Genomic DNA, 20,519 nt, shown 5'->3' with positions numbered 1-20,519 from the left:
TGTGACTTTTGTGACTGAGTGACGTTTGCTAAAAGCTACAGTGCCCAGCTGTTTTAGGACCTTTTTTTAGAAATCGAATTATATATTTGTGACTAAATTTTATTAGAGATTTATGTCTAGGGTGGGAACGGACAGGCATGGGGGATGAGTGAAAGTTGGAAAGCGCTGAGAGACGGGCTAACGGGGCTAGTATGCTTCAAACAAAGTGCTTGTCAGATGGTTGTGCAGCACCTGAAAACTCCTTCCTATACCTTCCCCCCTGTCGTCGAGGGGCAGTGTCCGACATTTTTTTCCTAAATAATCTCACAACCAGGCCTGCTGTACGTACAGATTGGCCAGGTGCGCGGAGGTGGGACAGTGGGCAGGATTTGAACTTTTCCCTCAAACACTCTCTTTTCATTCTTCACACACTTACCCCTTTAACTTTTCACGTGTGTTTTTCAAGTGCAGCACGATGAAAGCCTGAGCGGGTCTGTCCAAAAGTATGCCCCGTCATCCCCATGAGCGTGACCATTCGGAAAAATGATGAACATTTAGATGCGGTTGGACGACACACTTCATTCTTTCAGGCATTCTCAGCCCCCAATGCTGTGCTGCTTTTGGTGTTTCAATCGATTTCGCTGAGAATGAGAAGAATATAGAATAACACCTGTGTTACTGGCCACTGTGGGATAATGGTAAATGTTAAAGTGTAGTGCCACAGCGGGACAGGTACAGATGAGCCATAATGTTGTCACTCTGACTCAGTGACGTAAGTTATACGGCAAGTACTGCAGTTTGCTTACATTGGCCATCACAGACTACTGGTCATACCAGACCAGGAAAGGCTGGAGCAGCAAATTCCCTGTGTTTTGACAAAAATGACGGTGAGCTTTATTGTGGTGAATTCAAATTTTCGTTTCCAAGAGGAAGAATGTATTATTTCTTCTTTCTCTATGGTCCTGCTTTAACTTTATATAATTGGATTCGTTGATTTATTGAAGCGCCAGAGGAGAGATGTAGATTTAAAAATGATGTAGTCTGAAATGACGAGTGTTTGAGATCTCTGCATGCCTGCGTGTGCAGGCCTGTATGTATATGGGTGCATGCATGCTTGAATGTAACCGATGCCTTGAATATTTATATATTTGCGAGCCGAGGGTTGGCTGGCTCCAGTGGGATAGAGGTGTTGGTGGAGCTGAGCAGGAGGAGACGGGAGCAGGGGAAGATAGAGGGGAAAGAGAGAGTCCCTCAGGCGTGTCCGGGCTCTGATGGCTCCCCTGACAACCTCCTCTGTAATGGTCTCCCTCTCTCTCTGAGTGCTGTGAAATTGCAGGCCGGCGCTCTACAGCTGAGGACTCAGAGGAGACAAACGGCCTTTTAATTCAGAGCGCAGAGAGGTGACGGCGAGGGAGGCCCTAAGGGAGGGCTACCAATCAGACATCCATCATACTAACCTCTCCCTTGGGACTGGCCCTGCCAAAGAGGGGCCCTGGAGGTGGTCTTGAGCGTACGTGTGTGTGTGTGTGTGTGTGTGTGAGCGCGTCTTTGGGGCCGGGGTGAGACCGCATGCATGGAATGGCGGCTGCAGGGGAGGGAGGAGGAGAAGGGAGGAACCGGGCTGCTCAGGTGTCCAGGCTGTCACGGTGCAGAGTTGAAGGGAGTGGAGCAGTGAGGGTGGGGGGTGCATTTGGGGTGGGGTGTATCCCCCCCCCCCTTCGTGTCTCACATTTATCTATGCACCATTTTTTTTTTAAAGATTTATATTTCTGTCCACCCCTTCTTCTTTTCCCTTTCTGGCTTCATTTCAGCTCACAGTTGACAGCAAACCACAGCAAACACCACATTATTTTTAAAAATGTTTACCGAAAAATCTTTTATTGCAAATATTAACCTTTATTTCTGTCATCCTGAGGGTGCATATTCTGCAGGAGCTGGAACCGCAGGGACACCAAGGGTTCAGGGTTTGTGGACATTGCTTGCAGTGTTTAAACGATTCCCCGTAGTCTCTGCGCATTACAAACTAAAAAGATTAAGACAGAGAGACAGCGGTGTGCGGCTGCGGAGAGGTTTCATTAAGGCCTCTCAGCAAAGAAAGGAGGCCGATGCTTAAACCACTTCACATGGTGGTCCTTGAAAAATATGTGTTGTGATGGTCTGTATGCACGTGTAAACAATTGTGACGTACAAACAAAGCTCCTATCCTCCAAAATAGATAGATAAAGAAATAAATAGCGGTTTAAGTAATTAATAAAAGGGTTCATCCCATTTATTCATGCACGATTTGGAAATCATCGGTGAATCCTCTTCTGTAATTTTTACTCGGCTCGAAGGTTTTCTAATCTTTATTCCATGTGGTGAATGACAACAATCCATCCTTCAGCTCTCCAGCATGTGTGAAGGCTTCTCTAATATGATTTGTGAACAGGAAAAAGAGGCAGGATTGTACCACTGAATGTGTTGAAACTTAAGATAAATCCCGGGGTATGCGTAACTGACCTTTACCTCTGGATTTGATCAAATTCTACGAATTTTCTAACGTTTAATAAAGACATTTGTTTCCTGTAGCGCTGACGGGATGACTCTTAGGTTGCTTCAAAAAAAAAAAATCCGTGTTTAGCCATTAGTTAAGTGCAATGGCTTCGGGTTCCTGGGATGATGCGGTGAAATAAACACAAACGAAGAATCAAACACATGCATCTTACATTTTTTTGAGCTAAACCTTAACCTCAACCGAGGGCTGCGAGGGTGTAAACACAGTCAGAGGAAAAAGTTTAATCATGCTGTAGTCACTACGAGTGGATACTGTGCTGCGAGATCGTATATTCTGCCTTGTCTGGGAGCACTTTACAGATATGATCGGTATCAACATATGTGCGACGTGCCAAATGCATAAATTAACAACTTTTCCTCTCTACGTGTATCCGTAATGCTCTTTAACAGAAGTCTTTTTCAATACATTCTGCGTTATTACGTCAGTGTCTTTGAAACTATTTTGGTAAAACGCCATGGTATCCTCCAGTCAGTCTGCGTTCATTTATTATAATATACATGTATGATCAGCTCATACAATTATGTGTCCTTTTTTTTTTTTTTTTTTGCTCCAGCTGAGAAACTCTCTTGACTTAAGTAGAATCTAAATCGACTAAACTAGACCCAGGTAACCCACCTTTAAGTTTTCATGAGTGGGGTTTTTTCAGGCCTCTGCAGTAAGACATAAATCTTTAGGACCTGAAAAAAAAAAAAAAAAAATCATAGGAGTCATCAAAGGGAAGTAAAGGGAGAAAGTCCTTGAGGGAAAAGGACTTTAAAAAAAAAAAAAAAGGAAAGTAAAAGCAAAACATTGAATTTGTTTCTATAGGAGGATGAAATGCCATGTTGTGTCATTTTTATCATTGGTTTAAGGTCATAGTTTAGCCAGCCTCCAATCTACCAGGTGTCAGAATCCATTTCGTATGTACATGGTGTCTACAGAGTAGAGCATAAGCTATATATGCATGGGATCATGTAGTGCAGTATTCCCTTTGAAAAGAGAAAAAAGCCTGTTGCTGTCCTTGGTGCTTCTGTCTCCGGCACCACGGACAGCTCCCTCGTGTTGCTCCACAGGTGAGTGTCTCGCTCTTGGGGCGGCGTTCGGTTTGCACAGGAGAGCAGAGAAAAAAGCAAAAGCAAACAGAGCTTTTTATTCCTTTGCACAATGCCATGCGGCTACATTCAATCAAGATTGGGTGCATTTGCCTCACATGCTCTTTTTCCCACCGTAGGCTTTTTGGCGGCCCCTCCTGAATCCCCCTCTTTTCTCTTTTCTTTTTTTTTTTTTGGTCTGTCTCGTTTTACAAGCTAAAGAGCGCAGTGTTAGGAGCTCGGATAATTGGGGGAACTCATTCAGCCTTGTCTCCACAAAGGCCTGAAATACCAAGGTTATACCTTGGCTACCTGGAGCAGAAATCCACCCTTGGCATCTGGGGTGAAATTTTGATCGGAAAAATAACACCCTCAGTGCCTCGGCTGAGAAGTGGGGTCCCCTTCGAGCGGTTCTCTGAACCACCAGTGAAACAGTTTGGGATGTCAGAAACCGGACTCATAAGGGAAAACGGTTGATGGTTGGACACCCGGCTCCCGTCTGTGTGTCAAAAAAATTGCCGTTGAGCAAGACGAGGACAGCGTTGGGCCCAGCGTTACTTTCTGTCTTTGGTGCTTTTTTGTTGAGGAGGCAAATTGATGCCAATGTACAGTGTGTGTGTGTGTGTGGGGGGGCAAATATCATGTAAAAGAAAAAGCAGTGCATTTCTACTTATTTTTAAAATCTGTCCACTTGATTGTTAAAAGTGGCTCGACATCCTTACTAATGTAAAAATTCTGTATTCTGTTTAAACAGATGTAGATGATAATGGGTTAACTTGACCTAGTATTCGGTATTCATGGGTAGAAAACCCCCCAAAATGTAACCCAGGGATTTTTAGAGTAAAGACAGACAGATGACCAAAACTTACTAATGCTGACAGTTAAACGTGTTTCCATTTAGTCTAAAGTTTTCTTGCCCTCATCTGGTAAAACTAACAGGCCTGTTGTTTGCCTGCTCCTCTCTAAATGTTGTCTCGGATGCCTTCAAATGAGTCAAAAATCGGCCTAAAGTCATTCAAATGAATCCCCATTAACGTGGAAAGAAAACGCCTAAACGAGTCTCGCCCGTCCACTAACGTGAATTAGCGAATCGCATGTTTGCTTAACTGCGACCAACAAAACAAGGGCTGTTGGTAAATATTGAAATTCCCTTCGATTGCTGGCCACTCTGTTAAGGCACCGGGTGACCAGGCTCTCCCTATTGATGAGCTCCGGCTAATCCATCGCATTTCCCTGTAAATAGCTTTATGCATGAGAAAAGGCCCGCGCCCCCCCCCCCTCGCACAGCCACAGTGTAATGCAGGCGCGCATTGTCACGAGGCCGTTATAAGGTCGCGTAGCGTCAGCCCTCGTTCGGCTACTCCCGCTCCGCGTCGCATCTAATCAGATTCATGTCGGTGGCGGCGCCGGTGCCGCGCAAAAGACGCCCTCGCAGGAAACCTGTTTCCCAACCTTCCTCGTTTTTCTTTGTTTTTTGTTTGTTCGGTTTTTTTTTTGGAAGACTTTCAAGTTTCGAGCTGGAGCAAATGGCGCAGACAGGTCCCCGGGTTGCATAATCTAACCCGCAGCTGACCCCCCCCCCCACGCAAAGTCCGCGATGTCTCCACGACCCTCCAGGAAACCTTCCACGGGCAGCCCGGCCTCCAAAAGCGCCGCTAGATGACACACACGCCGGCATTTCGGCACGGCGCGCGATTCCGGTGCGCTCCCAGGCTACGGCTGTGAGCGTGTAACCATAACAACTGCGCCCTGATTGGCTCCGCTGCACGGGAATTAACGAGGGGCGTCGTCCAATCTGAGCGCGGCTCGAGCGCAGCGCTGGCAAAACCTCGTGATAACCCAGGCACAGCGGTGCCAAAGTGGCGACGTGAGGCGAGCCCGACGGAAATGACTGGACCCAAAACAAAGCACTGGCGACGGATAAAGTATCACCAATAGACGCCTTTGAGTGAGGACGTTTGAACAGTGTCTGTAGAGAAAACATGTCCGGTCTGTCCGTCACGCAGTCCATCAGCTGGCGCGGCTGAGATCCCTGCTCCGCTCCTCTGGATTGTGGATTGTGACAAGCAGCGGGACAGCCACCAACCGGGACCAGGACTTACAGCGGTTCCCGGGGACTGTCACGCCGTTCCTCCAGTTTTCGCCTGGCAGCGCACCCCCCGGAGCCAAGACGTTGTTCCGCGTAGAGCCGGGTCGCCCCAGTCCGAGCAGCGCAGTCCGTGCGGGAAGGTCGGCACTCGGCGTCCTGCAGGCCGGAGACATGATGGTCCACTGTGCCGGGTGCGAACGGCCCATCCTGGACCGGTTCCTCCTCAACGTGCTGGACAGAGCCTGGCACGCCAAGTGCGTCCAGTGCTGCGACTGCAACTGCAACCTCACCGAGAAGTGCTTCTCCAGGGACGGGAAGCTCTATTGCAAAATGGACTTTTTCAGGTAACGCAGAGTCCGGATCCAGAGCTCCTCAAAACCGTGCTGTGATCCCTCTGTTTCCAAAACAATAGGCGCCGTAATGTCACGGTTTAAGGCGAAGTCAATATGTCGATGGATCCATCATTGATTAAAAAATCAAAATAAAAAATAAATATAAACATGTAAATAAAAGAAAAGTGCCCGCGATAAGAGCGCGTTTAATAAAGTCGAGCTTAAACGGACATTCCGTGCAAGCCGGGGTCAAAACCTTGAGCCACTGGTTCAAATGGTTCAGACCACCGCGATTAACTTGCGCGTGAATAAAATCAAACGAGCTCCCGCCTCAAATAAAATGCAAACGTCCGACTCACAACGCCCTGATCTGGGAATGCGGGCTTTTACTTCGCCCCCGCGCCGAGCTGTCGGTCGTGGCACGGACCGCGGCGGCCTTCCGACGGGGCCTCCGCGATGTCGAGGAGCGGGCGCCCGGAATCGAACCTCGCCGAGTAGCCACGTGCGTTCCGCGCTCGGCGTTTTTATCTCTCGCCCGGCTCGAGACCACACTTTTTTTTTTTTTTTTCTTCTCCAAACAGCCGTCAGGGCCATTAACCGCCCCCCCCCCCCCAAAAAAAAGTGTTCTCAGGTAATTGGGTGATAAGTGAAGCCCTTGTTTGTCCCCGTCGCTCTCTCTTAGCATCATTTTCATTTGGTACGTGTCGGTTATTTTCTCCCAAATTGTCTAATGACATGTCAGACGCGTGAGCCTTTTCTGTCGGGACGGGCTATTATTGGCCTCGCGCGCGGCCTCGGCCATCACGTTAGCGCCGGTCCCATCAAGCGGCGGGGTTTTAAATGGCCGGCCATTAGCCAGGCGAAACAGTAATCACCCTAATGTGTCCATTTGTTGTGTAAGTAGAGTTGTGCCCTTTCGCTGGGGGGGGGGGGGGCTCGGCCGTGCATGTGAAAGGGGGACAGTGGAACGATACCGGGGGGGGGGGGGGGACAAGCTTACATTAGTGTTAAAACAATGCTCCACAAAAAAGAGTGCTTGCTTTCACCTAAAGGCTTAAGCCACCACCACCACCACCACCAGCCCCCCTCCCAAACCCCAAAAAAAAAGCCCCCCAAGATAGAGCGTCTGAAAATCCAGCAGGCCCCGGTGTGAGCCTCAAACATCTGCTAAAACTCCTAATATCCACAAAGGCGTCGGTGCAGGTGACAGGCAACGGCGGGGATCAGGCGGATGCGTTTCCGCTCGCTTTCTCACACTTTTCCTGCCACAGAGTCAAACCACAGAAACCGCCACCGCCCTCTCTGATCCGTCCTGCCAGACCTGGGGGGCGAGGGGGGGCGGATTCTGCTGAATTTATTTTGGGCTATTTGTGTATCAAATTGATGAGGCTTCCCACCCGGTATTTAAGCGGGTGAATATGGATTAAGAGAAGATTTCCACGCTAAAATGCTCCTACTCTGCTTAATCCCATAATATATCCTTGGCTACAATGTGTTGATTGTCACTAATACGTTTTGCGTGGGGTTATTGTCAGAGCACCCCCATCAAAATTATGAGCATGCGGGTTTTTTTTTTTTTTCTATCACCAGGAAAGTCTGACTTATTTTTTTATTTTTTATTTTTTTTTTAATGGTCCCCGCAGCCACTATTTATACTGTAGGTCAGTTATATAGAAGAAACATGTAGACGTGCTTTCGTTTATTGTTTAGTTTATCCTGAATAATTGTCTACTAATTACTTAATATTTTACCGAAATACTGAATACTTATATATGACTATATGGACATTTAATTACATTTTAAAAATTATTATTATCATTATGAATAATAATAATAATAATAATAATAATAGTATGTTGGTATGTTATTAGCTTGGAAGTAAGAGTATTTTTAGCATCGTTATCATTTGACTATTGTTAATATTGGCCCGTATGATATTAATAACGCCTTATATCATCCCTGTTTTTTTTGCACACATGTAGCCATGAAAGGCCAATTCCGATTTTAAAATTCGGATATTAACCATTACGACCCGTTGTGTTGGCCAAGTCATTTCTACCAGGCTCTCTGTGCTCTACTGTCACCGCCGTGCGTGTGGGCCTGAAAAGACTGCAGTCACGCTTTTGTTTTAAAAAAAAAAAAAAAAAAATCCTCCATCTGACACTAGTTTCCCTCTTTTTATCCAGGCGGTTTGGCACAAAATGCGCGGGCTGTCTGCAGGGAATCTCGCCCAACGACCTGGTCCGCAAGGCCCGCAGCAAGGTGTTTCACCTGAACTGCTTCACCTGCATGGTGTGCAACAAGCAGCTGTCCACGGGAGAGGAGCTCTACGTGATAGACGAAAACAAGTTCGTGTGCAAGGAGGACTATTTGAGCTCCGGGGCCATTAAGGAAGTCAACTTGAACTCAGGTAATTAAGCCGCGATGTGTGGCGTGTCTGTGTTTTTTTTTTTTTTTTTTTTTTGTCTCCGGCTCGGGGAAACCTCGCGTCCGCGGCCCCGCCGCCGGCCCCGCGTGGACAGGTATCACACAAACGCATATCCGATGAAATAAAACGGCAATCGGCCCCTGCCGGGGAACAAAAGGGAGGGCGAGTCCGGAGGCTTGAAGTGTACTGCGGGATTTTGTGTTTTGTTGAGCCCTCTCAACACGGCGCGTCGCGACACGTTTGCCTGATGAATGGCTTCAATATTTACCTCCACGGGACAATGGCTTTCTGTTATTGTACGTCGGGGTCCACCGGGGATGCGCCTGTTAGTCCGGCCCGTGCGGGCTGCTCCCTTTTCCGCTGTCTATTCATCCTTATAGAAAGCTCACAAGGACGGTCACCCCCCCCCCCCGGGGGCCGTGGGTGTCACGCACCCTCGTCTCGGGCCGTGTAGCCACGCTGGGCTCTGATCAGGTCCACACATGTGCGACTTTACATGCGATGGACGTGGAGTAAATCTGTTTCCCCTCAGCTCTACATTTGTGCTGTTTCGGGTAATTTTTTTCTTCCAGGGCAAAATCTGCAAATAACAAATCAATAAATGTGTTTTTGTTTTGTTTCTTTTTTTGTTTTTTAATTAAAAAAAAGAAAGCGATACGAAAACATTTGCATGGGAAACAGGTGATTCAAGCGCTTTTTTAAATGTGTGATATACAAATAAAATGTATTGCCTGTGTTGCCTCTGTGCATCTCCAGGCCTAATTAAAGCAGGACCCCCCCCACACACACACACACACACACACACACGACATCTCGGATCGTGACCTTCCTCTTGTTTGTCTTCCCTCTCCGGTCCCCCAGTGTCGTCGTGTACGGACAGGAGTTTATCGCCGGATCTGCAGGATCCAATACAGGACGACATAAAAGAGACGGACAATTCGACGTCCTCAGATAAGGAAACGAACAATATTGAGAACGAGGAGCAGAACTCGGGGGCCAAAAGGCGGGGGCCCCGGACCACCATCAAGGCCAAGCAGCTGGAAACGTTAAAGGCCGCGTTTGTCGCCACGCCGAAACCGACTCGGCACATCCGAGAACAGCTGGCCCAGGAAACGGGACTGAACATGCGGGTCATCCAGGTAAGAGCGGCCCTCGGTTGCCTCCGCTGTTAACTGACGTCGGGCTCTTTGTGTCTCCGGCGACGAGGCGGGAGAAAGAGAAATGAGGGAGAAATGACGGATTATAAACCGGTGGGATTATTTATCAATTGTGCTGAAATGCACAGACATTTAATTGAAGGCCGCGTTACCTGTCAGAGAAACGGGGAAATCACGACGTGGTCTTTTTAGCGGGACTCAGATTTCAGAAGTGAAATTGTCCGCCACGCATGTTGCATGTGAGCTGTTTGTTTTAAATTTATTTTATTTTATTTGATTTCATGGGATGATCTCAAATAAACGCACTTCTAGGATGATAATATTTACCCTCACGCAGGTGACAAAGGCGGGCATTTGTCCGTCTCCATTTTCACGTGTTTTCTCCTATAACAACAATTCTTTAATGGCAAAATACATGCACGTGGAAACCTAAGATGAGAGTGTTATATTTCCACATAACAAACCCATGCTCGCGATTGCAGAAATGCAGAGGTTTCGATATCGTTGTGTAAAATAAATGAAATTGTATTTTCATTTTATATATATATATATATTTTTTTTTTTAACTTTTGAAAATGCACAGTTGGATACTTCAGTTTAATTTCGTGCTTTTTAAAGCTAAATGAAATCAAAATGACACATTTCATTCCTATTTGCCTCCAGGTTCCACGTTGCCATATCCACATCTGCAGGCATTAATTTATTCTCCGAAATTAAGATCTAGTAATCCAATTTATTGATGCATGGATATAATAAATACCATGCTTTTTAGGGACTATCATTTATTTTGTGCCGACAGCAGTTCATTTGTGTTCCACAGCCATGAAATTAGTAAAAGGTTAGTTTTGTTTTTGCCAAAGGCAAGAGGAGCCCCCCCATGCAAACATGTTTTGCAGTACAACACAAGCATACACACTGTTTTGAATCTCTCTCTCTCTCTCTCTCTGTTTCTGTCTTTTCATCCTCAAACACACAGAGACACACACACACACACACACGCTCGCTTGGTGTCTGGGTGCAGACTGTGTCAGGATGATTAGCACCATCTCTGCCAACTGTGATGTGGCTTTTTGTGCACTCACTGTAATTATCGCTGATTTCACAGATTTACATACCACCCTCCCCTTTCCCACCTCTTTGCTCTTACTCACTTACAGCCTGTTCCCACTGCTTATTAGAGCAGACCGGGGCCTCTCCAGCGCCTCATCTCTATCTTATACTGCAGGCTGCTGTGCGTGTGTGTGTGTGTGTGTGTGTGTGTGTGTGTGTGTGTGTGCGCGCGCGCATCAAGAGAGCTCAGTAAGTCAGTCAATCAATCGATGGGGCAGTCAGTCAGTCAGTCAGTCAGTCAGTCCATCCCTCTGTCCGCGATCCCCACCCCGGACTGTCGCTGCGTTGCTCGGAGCCAAAATGGAGGCTCCGTTTCGTCATCCTCCTCCTCGTTCACTGTGTGTTAAATACCATTGCTCTCGACGCGGGGAGCCCCGTGAGCCGTGCTGCTCCTCCAACGTGTGTATGTAATCCCCAAGCAACGCTCTCTCGAGGGGAGCGAGAGCATTTCCATAAAAATGTACCCTACAGTTAGACGATTGTTCTCAATAAGCAGGTGTCGCCTTTGCCGCTGGAGCACGTAGAGCAGAGCCTAAGTGGTTTTAGGTGTTTTTTTTTCGTGTGTGTTTTTGTTAATCTGCAGCACAGTGGGATCCTGCCTCTGGTGTAGCCTAGCTGGTGTGAACACACATCATTATGCAGCAGTGATGCAAAGGCGAAACAAGATGTGTTATGTGCTCATAATGCAAAGGCATTCTTCCATATGCTGTGTAGTTTTGCAATTTGAAATCCCCCCTTTGTTCCTCTTCAAAGACAGTTTATTTAACGTTAGTGATAAGCTTTTTACACTCTGATTTATGGCTGCGACTGTTTATTTTAATGTGTGCTGAGGTGCATTAGCTTGTTTATTGTGCTACATTTATATTATCTTGCTCTTCGGCTTAATTCTGCAACAGGAAAACACTTTCAGGACTGAGAAGGCGTAGCATAAAGTGTATTTCATGATAAAATCTGCTGATTCCGGCTTATAAATGTCATGTTATATTCTGTCATAGATAAGGCGCTTAATTTAAAACGGTGCTTTAGGCTTCCCCTAATGTCTGACGTGGTCTGTGTTAATTTGTGATATAGTATAACATTCTTCCTACCTACACAAAAAGCCCTTTTCCAGCTGAGCGAATCGCAGGCACAAAATGCCTCTGGTGTTACCATTCATTGTGTGCCAACACCGAATCGATCTCACCTGGGCAATTCTGATATTGCATTGGGAATTTTTCATTTTACATTTGGACAGTTTGGACTTTTAACTGTTGACTGTAACTGCGTGTAATGGTTTAACACTTTGAGCTAGTGGATTTCTAGCCATTTTAACACCGAGGTCTGAGAATTTTACAGCAAAAAACATACAAATGAAGGGAGGCCACAACTAAATATTATACAGTAAATACGGTTCGAAAATGCTTACAGAGGTGTCAGAGAATTGGGGTCATTATAGGCCAGAAGCAAACACTTATTGTCGTAGGAGAAAGGGTATGTTAATATTTGAATAAGAGCCCTTTAAGGAATTTCCCAGGCTTAAATCGATCAAAAAAGCAAACACTTAATAAACAGCGTTTCAAGTCTAAATTTGAATTCTGGTTTCTACACGAACCCCGTAACAGTGAGCACGAAATTAAATACAAGTGAAATCACCTAAAATGATCAGGATTCAAATTAAGTTGATACACATTCATTTGTTTTCAATTTTGTCATGTCGTGCTTCAGGCGTTTGTTTCATGCAAGATGCAACATATCGGATCTCATAGGAAACGTGTTCAAGTCTGCGCTTCGAGCTCAGCCCCTTCTCCAGATGATGAGATCAGCTGAGGACTGTGTGTCTCTGTGGTTTGGTGCAGGTTTGGTTCCAGAACAGAAGATCCAAAGAGCGACGAATGAAGCAGCTGAGTGCTCTGGGCGCCCGGCGGCACGCCTTTTTCAGGGGCCCGAGGAGGATGAGGCCCCTGGGGGGAAGGCTGGAGGATCCAGACATTTTGGGACCTGGGGCCTACGGTTACTATGGAGGTACGAAATAAAGCGTGTGATAATATATGCAGTGGCAACTAATACAAATTGAGTGCATGGTCCTGTGTGTCCTGTATCTGTGAATACGCCGCATAAACGTGACTGTAGATATTTTACCTCTTGCAATATTCATGTGCAACATGGGGCGACTCCAAAAACGTCATATTGTTACTGAATTACAACCTTCAGCAGCACCAATAAGGCTAATGGGCACAATATGTTATCAGGCTGCAGGGAGATGACATAAAGGTTGTTCTTTACTGTGTCTACTGTGCACCGCAGACGGGAACCTCAGTGTAGTTTATTGTGGACGTCGAGGGTCACGTGATTTTCTTCAAGCCATTCATTTAACGCAAACATGTGACCAGTCCTCACTGTGACTCAAACCTTGGGCACTGTTCAGTCAGCGTGTAGGTTCCTAAAGAATTTCTCTCCTTGATAGAAAATAAGCTTTGAGAAACCTTTGTTAAGCGATCAAAACAAAAACAAAAAAACAAAAAAAAGTCAAGTGTAATTTAACTCAGAGGAATGTAAGCAAACATTTTGAAGGGTCCGAATAACCACAAAACCTGTTTAACTGTCAAAAACTGTCACTTGTTATACAGCTGGGAGGATAAATATTAGAGGGGAACAAATATATTTCAGTCAGAACAAAGCTAGCAGTGAAAGTGTCGCGGCATTGGTGTCATGCTTCAGTCATGTATTTGAGCTCAAAAGGGCACAATTTATAGAGATTTCTCCACATTTTTTTCAGAATGGAGAATCTCTAGAACCGCAAGTGTAAAAGACAACACCACTATCTGTGAGATTTGATTCCTGTGTCGCCCATTTAGTGTCTCCTAAGCTTTAATCACGGCGAGGCCACGTCTTGCAACCCTCTACAGATGACACCATTTGATCGAAAACTGAGTGCTGACTCCTCGAGCGTCGTTCTTTTTCTGAAAAATCATAGCTTCCCTCCTTAAAAACAAATGCTGCCATGCCTTCAACAAATTTATTAAGGTAAAAAAAAAGAAAAAAAGTGGACTCTTTTTCAAGGGAAGTCACACGTTAGAGCAGATTCAACAGAAGCACTTTTAAGTAATTTCTCTCAGTGTTAAAGAAAAAAGGTTGTGTGTGATTAGAGAGCAAATATCTTAAGTTTGAAATCACAAATATTCCTAAAGATATTAACTTCTATTAATAAAAACTGACACAGAGCTTCATATCAAAATATGCTTTTCACAGTATAACCCTCATGGTGAACGGTTGTTGGAGGAATGTATGAACTATAAATAGCGGTATCCTCTTTAGCCACAAACCCAGAGATGAAATTGTGTTCACTTTGTCCGGCTTACATGCGGTGAGACAGGTAGAGGCGTCTGTGGTGTCGCTGTCGTTCACTGACTAGAATATTGCAAATTTTAGAACGACTGGCAGCCTTGACCTGGCCCACAGAGAGCGAGCCTTTAAAAACCGATGGAATGCTAATTTGACAGAAAAAATTTCACGTTTGATTTTGGCAAATATTTAATACTGGAATACTGGAGATAAATAAATAGTAATTGGTCTGTTGTTTTTCCACGTGTGAAAATGATTTTTTTTTTTTTTTTTTTTACACTGCAGTTTTCTACCATGTAAAATAGAATTTGATCTCCAGCTGGTGGAAAGACACCTTCAAATCAATATTCTTTCAAAAAAAGAAATTGCTCGTAAAGACCACATGAAAAAAAAAAAAAAAACTGTATTTAAGCATGTATTGGTCTCCTGGATCGTGAAAAAATCATTTTGAGACAATAGCAGGTGGGTGGCAGATAAAAACACAGCACTAACACAACAACAGCCCCCTGTTGAACTGGAGGAATAACCCAGATGCAGACAGTCTGAGGAGCCCTGTGTTTTTTTTTTTTTTTTTTTGTACAGCTCCTGCACACCTACCTGAAGGGCCCCTGCATTGAGGATACAATAAACTGGAGCTGTCAAGGCTTCAACGCAGGGAGTGGGAGGGGAAAACAGAAGACAAAACCTTCATCCCTTGCTCTCATCTCTCTTGCTTTCTTCACACGTTGCTTTTCACACCCTTTTGTGCCGCAGCAGCACAGGCCAGTCTGTGCCTTTATCTGAGCTTGCTGCTTCCTTATGTTCCTCTGCTGCTGCTGAGAGGGAGGAATGCCTGTGTGTGGTATGGTGCATCTGCATGTGTGAGTGTAATTATAGCTTGCAGAGCCCCCCCCCCCAGCCTTCACCCCGTCTTCACACACACACACACACACACACACAGTCCACAACACAAGCTCGTTGCTTATTCTCAAGGTCTGCCAAACTAGCAGGGGCCTGTTTATGAGATCAAATAATTAGCTTGTTTGTGAAAGCCATGTCAGCTCCTATTATTTCTGTTGATAACTTCCGAAAGCAACGTGCAACAGCAAATACATGCAGCTGCTATAATTAGGCAACAAATATCTTGAGTTCTTACCTGTTAGTTCACGAATCTGCCTGTTAGGCCTGAAATAGGAGCGGGGATAGCATATGGCGGGGGTGGAGAAATGCTAGTGCAACATCTGGGGCACCGGGATAAAGTCCGCCATCGATCTCAGTTCAAGGTGGTGTTGAACAGAGTGGTTTTAATGTAACTGAGGGAATATGGAGCAGAGTGGGGTGTAAATTTTGAAGGAGAATATGGAAGCGGTGAGACGCAGAGGGCAGGTGCAGGTTTGTAACTGTTAACGAATGCAAACGGTGTGTGAAGTAATTGGCTATACGTGGAGTAAATGAATCCTACATAAACTGTTTTGGTGTTTTTTGTTTTTTTTTTGATAAACAACTCAGGAAATGTTGACTTTAGAGAATTGTTGTCATTGAGTCTTTGTCCCTTGCTTTGAGACTGTGGCTGTGCCACGACTTGAGATATCAGTCCCTGGTGTAGGGTGAAAGGAATAGTTTGACATTTTGAGAAATACGCTTATTTGCTTTCTTGCCAAGCGTTAGATGAGAAGATCGACACCACACTCATATCTCTCCCTTAAATATAAGGTTATAGCCGGGATACGATTAGCTTAGCTTAGTTCAAAGACAAGAAACGGGGGGAAAGTGCTAGCATGGTTCTGTCCTAAGGTAAAAAAAAACTACAACTAACTCACAAATGAAAATGTTATATCGTCTTTGTTTAATCTGTACAGAAACTGAAGTGTGCGATAATTCTAGTTTTACAGTGGACTATGTGCCGGACTATTTCTTGGCCGGGTGCAGTGACTTTCTGGAGTCTCTGCTGGTTGCCTGAGAACCTCGTGGTGATGGCAAGATTTTGTGGGGATTAAACAAATGAGATACAACGTGTTAATTAATGAGCTTTAGAGGTGCCAGTGGGCAGATTGTGTTGCCTTTGGACAGGGACTTGAAAGCTGTTTCCCCTTGTTTGAAGTCTTTATGCTAAGCTAGGCTAAGATAACTGGCTACTGGTTGTGGGGTTTGCATTTAACAGACAGATATGAGAGCGGTATCGATCTGCTAATCTAACTCTTAGTAAGAAATCGAATAAGTGTATTTTCAAAATGTAAAACTATTCCTTTAAAGTCGAGCAGGGCGATTCTCATTGGATTGAGTGATCCGGAACAACTGTGAGCTTCTGAGAGGAGCCCAGTTGTAGGGTGGTTGGTTGTTTTGAAATTTGGTCCGGATGGATCTCAAAGTGGCTTGATACTCAGGTTTAGATTGTTGTGTGCACTGCTCAGAAACAATAAAGAGTCAATTCACCCAAATTTACAAACAAAAAAAATGGACGAGCAAAAAAGAACAAAACAAAAAACAAAAGTCTCTTTCCCGTAATAGTATCTATAGGTAGTTTTGGCTTTATTTGTCCAGGTTCTGATGGTTATATACATCTATAAGTTAAGTAACAAAATAGGCATTTGGGCGAACCAACCATTTAACCCTTTCTCCTGGTTGCACTGGACAGCACCCATGATGCACTGTGAGGTCCCCTTCAGTTCATAAATAATGTATGAAACTGTCACCGTGGTAGAGGGTGAATGTGAATGTACCTGTTGGGGACCAAACTTGCGCCGACTCCTCTCAGAGGCATAAACATGTCAGTCAGTGTCACCGGTTCAGTAGGAAATGTGTGTAAATCCAAGTGTGTGCTGGTGATTTTCTGTGAATGCCGGGAACAGGGACTGTATTTAGTCATTAATGTGTCTCACATTAAAGTTTTTGCTACAGCGCTTTGAAATGAATGCCATGAGGATATTTCAGACATGACAGACTGCAGTCATTGATCACGCCGTGTTCAAATATTGCTGTGAACTTGAAGGAGTTTCGGCAGATATATTTTTACCCACTAGATTGACCTAGGTATAGGTCGCACCACCACTTCGGTCCTGACGGGAATAACTCACCAACTATTGGATTAGTTACATTCTGTGCAGACATTCGTGGTCCCCAGAGGATGAGTCCTACTGACTTTGGTGATCCCCTGACTTTCCCTGTATTTGTAGTTTTGACTGAAATCCCAAAGTGTGAAACAGGCTTGGGATCATTTTCCAGACTAAAGAAGCCATTGCTTCTGCTTAGTGCATGTGTGTGTGTGTGTGTGTGTGTGTGTGTGTGTGTGTGTGTGTGTGTGTGTGTGTGTGTGTGTGTGTGGATACTTGTGGGCCTTAACGAAGATCTTCTTGATGCTGCACAATTGATATCACTGCAAAGATGAAAATAGAATGGGGTAAACCTGTCACTACCCCGACTGATTTGACCTATTTGGAAAAGCTATTGACGATCCAGCGCCGTAACTGGGAATCGAACACATCAGGAGCACATTCTCAAGCAGAGAGCATGAACTAAAGAGATGCAGTTGCTGCCATGCTGGAAGCGGCGCGAAGTGGATAAAACCGTGGCGCGAGGTGTAATTAAAAGGGGAAAAATTACGGGGATGGAAATGTCCAAACGGTTAATTGATTGGCTAGACTGACAGAAAATAAATCAGCAGCTATTACGCATGCAAAAATACTAAACATTCTGTGGTTCCAGCTTTTCAAATGTGATTATTTGTTGATTTTCTTTGGTTTGTTTTACTGTATTTTAAATAACTTTGGGTTTTGGACCTAAATGAGCAACACGAAGACATCAACTTGGGCTTTCGGAAGTTTCGATGGGCACACTGCACTATTTTCTGAAATATTATAGAAGAATCGATTAATAAGAAAATTAAGAATCAGATTAATCGATATTGAAAGAGAAAAATTAGTGGCAGCCCTAGCTGGATTGCATCCTCGGAATAATGGAAAGTGATCTTTGTAGCTCAGGAAATAGTCAAAGCCCGGTGAGGTTTGAGGCGAGGGATGCTGCTCGAAGCTGCCTCAGACATGACAAAGAGATGCAGCTGACAAGACCTGGCAGGGCTGCAGGGAGGCTGGAATCTCATTTTGGAGTTCCTCATCCAGATCCAGAAGTTTCAACAGGGGAATCTATCGAGGTGCACGCATGGCTGCGAGCCGAATGAGTGAGGGAGATGAATGCAGTGTGTAAAAGGCGAGAGAACTGAGGTGGAGAGTTGTGGAGTTGTTTATTCACTCAAATGATGCTGTTGGAGACTGGTTGGTTGGAAATTGGACATGATCAATTTCACCACTTACGTAGGTGTGGAGCTGCGTGTAAAACTGCACACTGCTCTAGGGAACTGTAAAGGCTTTTATGTATATTCAAAGTCTCTGATAGAGAGTCTAACCCCATTATTCTTCTGTTCCTCCACAGAATACCAGGGTGACTATTATGGACCGGGAAGTAACTACGACTTCTTCCCCCATGGGCCTCCGTCTTCACAGGCTCAGTCTCCAGCCGAGTCCCCCTACATCCTGGGCTCTGGGCCCGGAGCGATGGAGGGGTCGGGCCACCACCCTTCAGACGACCAAAGGTTCACGGACATGATCTCCCACGCGGAAACCCCCAGTCCGGAGCCGGGCTTACCGAGCTCCCTGCAGCCTGTCCCGGGGGAAGCATATGGTGGCGGACCCAGTCCTCCTTTCTCCTTGGCCAGTAACTCCAGCTACAGCGCTCCTATGTCCCACCAAGGCCAGGAGATGGGGGAGACCACAGCCTGGTAAAGGACAAACCACAGGGACTATTCCTGGGCTGAATGTCAGCCCAGTTAATTCAGGAGATAAATGGAAAAAAAAAAACCCCACATTGTCCAGTGAAAAGTAAAGCTGAAATTTCTATGGAGGACTTTTTAAAATCACGGACTGATTTTGACAATTGACGAACTGATGGACATAGAAATGGAATCGAGAATGGGATAGCTTATTGGAAAAAGTAATATTTGCTGCCCTGTAGACACTCCAAAGCATATCCCTTCCTGGATTACCGGACTCAAACTATTAAAAAAAAATTGCGATTCTACCCAGCAAAAATGCTTCTCGCCTTCCCCTTAATGTTAACGAAAGTATCTTCTAATGCTCTAGGAACACATTAGAGAGAAATGCCAAAGGGGACATCTTTAGTTGTCTTAATTTCTCACCACATTTTTTTAAAACAGCGTTGCTTAAAAGCAATATAGGTTTATTCCATTCTGTTGCTCTATACCTGTCTTTATTGCTAAGTTGCCACTCTATCCTCAATACTAAAAAGACAAAGGACCAGGTTTAATATATGCTTTAATGTTCATATACAAATACATATGTGGCAATCAAGACAGGATATGTTTAGTCAAAAACGTTGCTCATTTTATTTCTTTCTTTTCTGTAAGTCAATATGTCAAATCAAAAGCTGCTGCTTGAGAGAAACCGTATACTCACTCACACACACACACACACACACACACACACACACACACACACACACACACACACACTCTGGCATTGACTCTCCCTAATACACAACTCAGCTGTAAACCCCTTAATGCACAAAAATCGTTCTCGATCATAGTTTAAAAGAAGGATGTCTATAACATTATTCAAAACACGGACACAATTATACAGACACTTGTACCTACACACACGTACACACACGCACATGCACGCACACACACACACACACACACACACACACACACACGCACACACGCACACACACAAATTTCACACCCATCCAGGCGGCCCTGATAGTTCTGCTCCGCACACTGCTTCACCTGACCTTCCTTTTGTTACTGTCCCTTTTAAAAAACATGTTTTAATGGAAATGATTTTCAAAAGAACATTGAACCCATAATGGAGAATCTCCTTCAACAGCTGAGGTCTCCTTCCTCTAAAGAGAGAAAACAAATGAGGGGGCAGGCTACATCTGTGACATTACCAGCTCTCGTTGCCATCTAGTGGCCACATGTTTAAGACACACTGAATTAAAATCCACTAAAAACAGCAGAGTCCGGCTGTGTGTATATCAACATCTTTGTACTGCAGAGGACAAATTCTCCCCCTTTCTCTCTCTCTCTTTCTCTCTATTTTTCCAAAATAATGCCAATAGATAATTCTGCGGTTTCGGGGCCAAGTGTCATCGGGGCTCCTATCTGAAAAGCCAATCCAATATTTCCATCTCCCCTTATAATACCGCTGCTGAAAGATGACATACAACCCAAGTTAGCTGAGATTATTCAGTGCAAAACCTCCCATAATTCCTCCTTTCAAATCCACTTAGTCTTTACGCTTTCAGCTCTTACTCATCATACACGACATGTTCTTACACGAAACACATGTACACAAAACACTTGTAATGCTGTTTGTCCACAATGAGTTAGGTCTACTTGAATATTGTTTTGATTTAATTTGCATTTTCTTTGGACATTGTATAAGATCTAGAAAGAATGTGTCTTATTTCTGATGTGCTGAGATATT

General features: G+C 44.8%; 1 protein-coding gene across 1 annotated transcript; it reads left to right on the top strand.

The window, feature by feature from the left end:
* Positions 1 to 5,863: 5,863 nt before the first annotated feature.
* Positions 5,864 to 19,674, top strand: lhx5 (LIM homeobox 5). The gene is made up of 5 exons (XM_040157844.1): positions 5,864 to 6,036; positions 8,211 to 8,434; positions 9,314 to 9,591; positions 12,555 to 12,720; positions 18,445 to 19,674. The coding sequence occupies exons 1-5, from the start codon at positions 5,864 to 5,866 to the stop codon at positions 18,792 to 18,794; spliced, it is 1,191 nt and encodes a 396-aa protein (XP_040013778.1). The 3' UTR covers positions 18,795 to 19,674.
* The last annotated feature ends 845 nt before the right edge of the window (positions 19,675 to 20,519 follow it).

Source organism: Xiphias gladius, chromosome 20 (assembly GCF_016859285.1).
Source record: "Xiphias gladius isolate SHS-SW01 ecotype Sanya breed wild chromosome 20, ASM1685928v1, whole genome shotgun sequence".
NCBI lineage: Eukaryota > Metazoa > Chordata > Actinopteri > Istiophoriformes > Xiphiidae > Xiphias > Xiphias gladius.
This window is presented reverse-complemented; position numbering and strand designations above follow the sequence as displayed.

Coding starts and splice junctions, on each gene's coding strand:
- lhx5 (XM_040157844.1), top strand. CDS start 5,864: ATGATGGTCCACTGTGCCGGGTGCGAACGGCCCATCCTGGACCGGTTC. Junction 9,592..12,554: donor TGAACATGCGGGTCATCCAG/GTAAGAGCGGCC, acceptor GGTTTGGTGCAG/GTTTGGTTCCAGAACAGAAG. Junction 12,721..18,444: donor GGCCTACGGTTACTATGGAG/GTACGAAATAAA, acceptor GTTCCTCCACAG/AATACCAGGGTGACTATTAT.